This window comes from Hydra vulgaris, chromosome 11 (assembly GCF_038396675.1).
Source record: "Hydra vulgaris chromosome 11, alternate assembly HydraT2T_AEP".
Taxonomy (NCBI): Eukaryota; Metazoa; Cnidaria; class Hydrozoa; order Anthoathecata; family Hydridae; genus Hydra; species Hydra vulgaris.
The window spans coordinates 51498091-51504090 of NC_088930.1; the positions used below are offsets into that span (position 1 = coordinate 51498091).

Genomic DNA, 6000 nt, shown 5'->3' on the forward strand with positions numbered 1-6000 from the left:
GTTCCAACACGTGGGCAAGTGCTTTTTTTTTTTTAAATTTTGCTGTTAAAGAATATTTGAAATTATAAAGTACATGAATAAAAGATTTACATGACAGGGGCAAAAGAAGACTATCACTGAACCCCGTAATATATACCGTAGTTTTAAAGTTTGCCAAAAAAAACCTGACAAATAGGGCATCAAGGTGGGGCGTTAACTTGTTCTAAACCTCGCTATTTTTTTAATGCTGAGATTTATTTAGGGATGGTTGCTAGAGAAAGAGAAGTAGAAGAGAGGAAATGAGTGGTGCTACAGCTAACTGAACCACTGGCCGCATCGTCGAATTTCTAAAAATGAAAGACTTGCTTTAATTGAAAAATGCACAGTAATATTAGTAATAATAGTGACTTAAGAAATTAGCTTTTAATTAAATTTTAATGCTCAATGATATTAGGCCGTTAAGATTTATATAACATTAAACTTTTTTATAATTTATAATAAAAAATTCTCTGAGTGATAATTATCATAATTAATTACAGTGTTTTATTAAATATTATTTATTATTATTAATTTTTTTAATTTTATTTTAGGTGCCCCAAGAAGTCCTAACGGTCTTGTCACAGAGCACCGCGTAAGTGCATTTAACCGGGAAGTTCACGCCTCCTTCCTTACCGTGACGCGAAAATATGCCCAAAGCTCGTTTCGAACCTGATAATAATATAAAGAACTAGTCTATAGTACTATATATGATAATAATATAAATAACTAGTCTATAGTACAGTACTGTTCAAATTATTGCAATAATTGAGAAAAATTTTTAAGCTTTACTTGTACTTTTTGTCATTAAAATGCATTATAGTCAATAAGTATTATGATTAATATCATACCTGGGGCATTACTGTGAGATTTTAGTGCCTGCATATTAGATTTGTATTTTGAAAATACGTTAGTTATGTTCTTAGTTATGAATATTCAATATTTTCAATTATTTGCAATTAGGCAGGGATTATTTTGCAAGAAGTTAGGCTACCAGAAATGACTTGATTTGAGGTCCTGAAACCAGACCATCAACTTCATGTAAAAAATCAAAATAGTCTTCAGTGTTTAATTGTTTTATTTATTTACTTTAGTAGCAATGGGGAAAAAAAAAGATTTATCTCCGCGTAAAAGGGGTCAGATTAAAGTTCTCTTGGAGAATACAGAGCTTACTCAACGTCAGATAGCTTTAAAATGTGGGGTGACTCAGAGCATCGTGTTAAGCATAAAAAAGAACATGCAGCATGGCTCAACTGGTACTTCAAAACGTAAAGGAAAATGCGAAAGAAAGCGGATATCATCACAACAAGATGATCGAGCTTTGGCGAGACTCTCTAAATCTAACCGCAAAATGATATCACGCAAATTGATGGTTGAAATGAACACTTTAGGTGTTCAGATGAGTAGCAGCACAGTGCAAAAAAGATTAATTGAAGCTGGTTTGAGGGCATACCGACCAAGAAAGAAACCAAAACTGACCGCTGCAATGATGAAGAAAAGATTATTATGGGCCAAACAATTTGCCACGTGGACAGTGGAGGATTAGAAAATGGTGAGTTGTTTAAATGTACTTCCATACTGTCCAGCAAAATAATTTTAAAATTTGATTAGCGACAAACAAATTAAATGAAATTTAACTTAACTAGAAATTTAAATTACTAGAAGAGAATAATTGTAACAGTTGTTAGCCTATAATAGTAGTCTGTGTAATTCACTGTATAAGTGTGTGTTTAAGGTATGTTTTTCGGATGAATCAACACTGGAAATATTGGACAACGATTGTCGATATGTAAGATGAAGCCCAGGGAAGAGTTTCTTCCACAGTGTCTGGCGCAGAAGATCAAACATCCGACTAAAGTCATGGTTTGGAGCGTGATATCTTTCAAAGAACCTGGACGTCTGTACACTGTAGATGGCATGATGAATGCGAAACAGTAGCAAAATTAAATATTGCATAGTATTTTTTATCGTTAACAAGTAAATTTTAAAATTTGTTTATTCCTTTTTATACGTTGTGATTTCATTTTCTTTAAAAGAACGCTATTTTATTACCTATTATATTACTTTTTGTAATGTTTTGATTGGACAACCTACGACGCTTTCTAATTCGCCTGCTCCCTTCAAAAATCTTTTTGATTGGTCTGCACTCCTCAAAAGACACTTTTGGTTGGCTTGGTTTCTTAAGCTAATCAAAAATAGTTTTTAGGGATGCCAGCCCAATCAGAAAAATCTTTGACGAGTGCAGGCCAATCACGCAATTACTGCGAATGTGAAAACAGAAAAAAATCTTTTCATGAAATACACGTTTCGCGAAGCTGTGAACGAACATCTAATATGGCGAATTCTATGCTTTAAATGGTTTTGAAATGTCTTTTACCTAAAAATATGGATCAAGCTTAAAAGGAATTGTTATTATTTAATATTATAAAAAAAATTCATAACAGTATTAGAGAACAGTTTTCTTTTAATAAAGAAACTAAAGTAAGTGTATTTCATAAAATGTGCAAACTTTCACATACTCAGTTTCCTTTATCTCAGAGAATTCGAGCAGAAAACGTTTTTTAACCAGTGAGATTATATATATTTTTTTAAATAATAAAGTTTTCAGAAAAAAAAACTCGTGCAATATTTATATTGCGTTTATTTGTGTATATTTGTTTGATTGTTGATGTGTCACACAAGACTCATTTGTGTACATGTGTGCGTGTGTGTGTGTGTTATAGGAAAAATATCTTTGTTTTTGAAGAAAATAAAGTATACATTTTTATAATAAAAAATAGATTAATCAAGTTTGAATGCATTACAGCTTGGCTCTTCAGATCCAAAAATAATACAATTAACACAAAAAAATTTTTATTTTCTGAATATGCAAACCAAGAGGACAAAAAGAGAATTTTTATTGCATTCGAAATGAAAACTAGAACTTTGCTTATGAACATTTTTAAGTAAATTATATTTTTCTTCATTGCTCAATTTATTAATTCCGTAAATTGCATAGAGCCCAACATCATATTTGTTTACAAAAGGTAATTCACAATAATTTCCGAAAACAGAAGAATTACTTTTTGAGTTTACATTTCTTAGTGGCTTGCTAGATATTGAAGAATATTTTGAAGCAACAGATAGCGTAGAACTTTTAATTTAAGCGGCAACGATACTGAACAGACATTTTTTCTTCAGGAAAAGGTAAGTTAGTAGTAAATTGATCAATTTTAAGTTGCTTTCCTTTTTTAAAGGAAGTACTTTTACTTGACCCTAATATATCTGCTTCCTGAGAAGAATCTTGAAACAAATTAATAGAATTTAAAGTGGCAACCCGATTTGTCTCAGGTAATTTAAAAGGTAATTCAGGTAATTTGAGTGCAAAAATATCAGGAATATTGTATTTTTTTGATAAACTTGTTAAAGATATTAGAGGGACAAAATGATCTCTGTTTACTGATATATTAGAGGCTTGTTTAAATCCTGTAATAACTGATGAGCAACAAAAAATGTGTACTTTTTTTTGAGGAGTGTTCAACATATGGTCTAATAGTGCAAATAAAAAACATATCATAAACATTCTTCTCGACTTTTGTGTATCATTTACATAAGAATGATATGACTCAATTTGCATTCTTATTACACTAGAGTGAGCGCACATAAAAAGAAATGAAGAATAAGAATAGTTTGTAGCAATATTGATAGACTCTGATATGACACTTGGTATTCTGTTATTTTTACAATAGGAATCATATGCTTTTTGAGAAATAATAATAGAAAAAGAAGCGTTTTAATCGATGGTTCAAGATTTTGTAGGATCGTTTTGAGAATTTAAGAAAAAATAATTGGATGATTTGTATAAAAATTAGCATTAATATATAATTTGATACTAGTTATATATCTAAAGTATTCTAACAAAGATTCATTGCCAATTAACCATATGGAACAAGCATTAAATAAGCAGTTTCCATTTGGAGTAGGGGAAAGGGGGGTAATTAGTACCGCTGTGCAATTCGTACCAGCGTCATTGTTCTTTTTCTGATTCGTTGAAATTGGCGGAAACACGATAAAATCAAGCCAGCAGATTAAATATGTATACTGACCAAAAAATGGCGGAATCGAACGTTAAAGAAAGGAGTTAAGTCTGTTTCCCTTTACCCTATTTGATGTAATAATTACACTGTCCTACTAGTCGTACCTTGCAGGCGTGGATATACGTAACTTATTTCTATTTTTTTATGGTGTTAGCCCATCCATTCTTCTTCATGATTAAGGGTTTTTTTTCGATTCACTTTGCCCATTAAAACACTGAAGTAGAAAACTATGTTTAGTCATAGTCGGGTAAATCGTACCTGTGATGGTGGGGTAAATCGTACCTGTGGTACTAATTACCCCAACCTCTAAAGATAACAAAGGGCAGCGTTGGTACTGCTTCATGTGTGATAAGAACATTGAGGAGGATATGATTCAGTGTTTAATTTGTGGAGCATGGGTACATGTTGCATGCTCATCATCTGAGTCTCAAAATGGGTCACATGATAGTTATATATGTGAATTATGTCAATAAATATATTTTACAAATGTAGAATGAACCAGTTATTGTTTTATTTATTACTTATTATTAGTGCTGAGCTTATTTTTCTTCATACCCTTTGGTACTTATTACCCTCACTAGTGGTACTATTTGAACCTTCTTGTGGGTAATTAGTACGACCTTGTTTATTTTTAGTTTTTATTAGTGTGCTCTTTATTTTAATATTTACATCTTGAAATCATGCTTGTTTGTTTTAGTTTCATCAATGCTTGTGTCTATCTAAAATTAAACTTTTTCCTACATTTAGTTTTATTTTTATTAATTTTTTTCCTTAGGGGGTACTATTTAGCCCCCTTTCCCCAAGTTCTAATAATTAAAAAAAGAAAAAACATAAATATTTAAGAAAAAAAAGTTAATAACTGATAACTATAATCTTGACACTTGTTAACTATGAAATAATTTCTTAAAAGTTTTTAACAATTTCCAATGCTTAAGTACAAAAAGTTATACAAAAATGAATATTTATTTAAAATAGTAATTTTAAATAAATATTCATTTTTGATCTGAAGAGCCAAGCTGTAATGCAAGCAAACTTGATCAGCTTTCAAAGGCCATTAAAAATTTTTTTAAACGTGCTAAAAGCTCACCAATTCACCTAACTGCAACTCCTAAAGTTACTCATTTTCGCTAATGTATGGAACAAAAGATAATTTTTTTTTAATTTTTCATCCATGTTTTTATCAAGAAATTTTTGATTAAATCTTTTTAAACGATTTAAGTCTACAGTTTATTCAGCATATTAAGTTGTTGATTTGTTTTATTTTTATTAAAATTTGTCTATATTTTACTTTTAAAATTTACATAATGGATTGAAATAAAAATAAAAATTAATTAAATGTAGTTCATTTATATTGTTAAAAACCAATTGGAAAAACGCTTCTTAAAAACTGCAAATGCAGGCTCTTGAAAATTTTGTTTTCACCTAAAATGATAAAATATATTCATTAACCCCAATAATCCCATTAAAATTTGCTAAAATTACCCTAAAATTTGTTTTATTAATTTAGGTATCAAAATTTATTAATCTAGGTTTCAAATCCAGCTCTTGGCCATTTTGCACCATTGGCTAGGTAGGCAACTTAAAGTTCCTAGTTACATGCTCATCCGCGGTGCTCTGCAATAAGCCCATTAGTATTTCTCAGGGCATATAAGATAAACAATATTAAAAAAATAAGTATATCCCATCCAAGGCTGTCGGGAAAGGGAGTGTAGTTCTTCACCGCCTCCCCCCTCCCATCACATAATTTTTCGTTCATTTAATCGGCAAATATAAATTAACAATAAATTTTTTTAAACAAATTATGTATTTTTTTGTTTATTTTTATAACTTTGGGTTAAAGAAATAAGTAGATTAATTTTAGACAATAGTTATTTATAATTGTTCAAATTTTAGACATTTTTTATTTATG

General features: G+C 30.1%; 1 protein-coding gene across 1 annotated transcript; it reads left to right on the forward strand.

Annotated features, from left to right (window-relative positions):
- The first annotated feature begins 1114 nt into the window (after positions 1 to 1114).
- On the forward strand, positions 1115 to 1561 carry LOC136087121 (uncharacterized). Its single transcript, XM_065809627.1, has one exon. The coding sequence runs from the start codon at positions 1115 to 1117 to the stop codon at positions 1559 to 1561; it is 447 nt and encodes a 148-aa protein (XP_065665699.1).
- The last annotated feature ends 4439 nt before the right edge of the window (positions 1562 to 6000 follow it).

Bases quoted from the DNA above. Each gene is read 5' to 3' on its own strand.
- LOC136087121 (XM_065809627.1), top strand. From the start codon at position 1,115: ATGGGGAAAAAAAAAGATTTATCTCCGCGTAAAAGGGGTCAGATTAAA.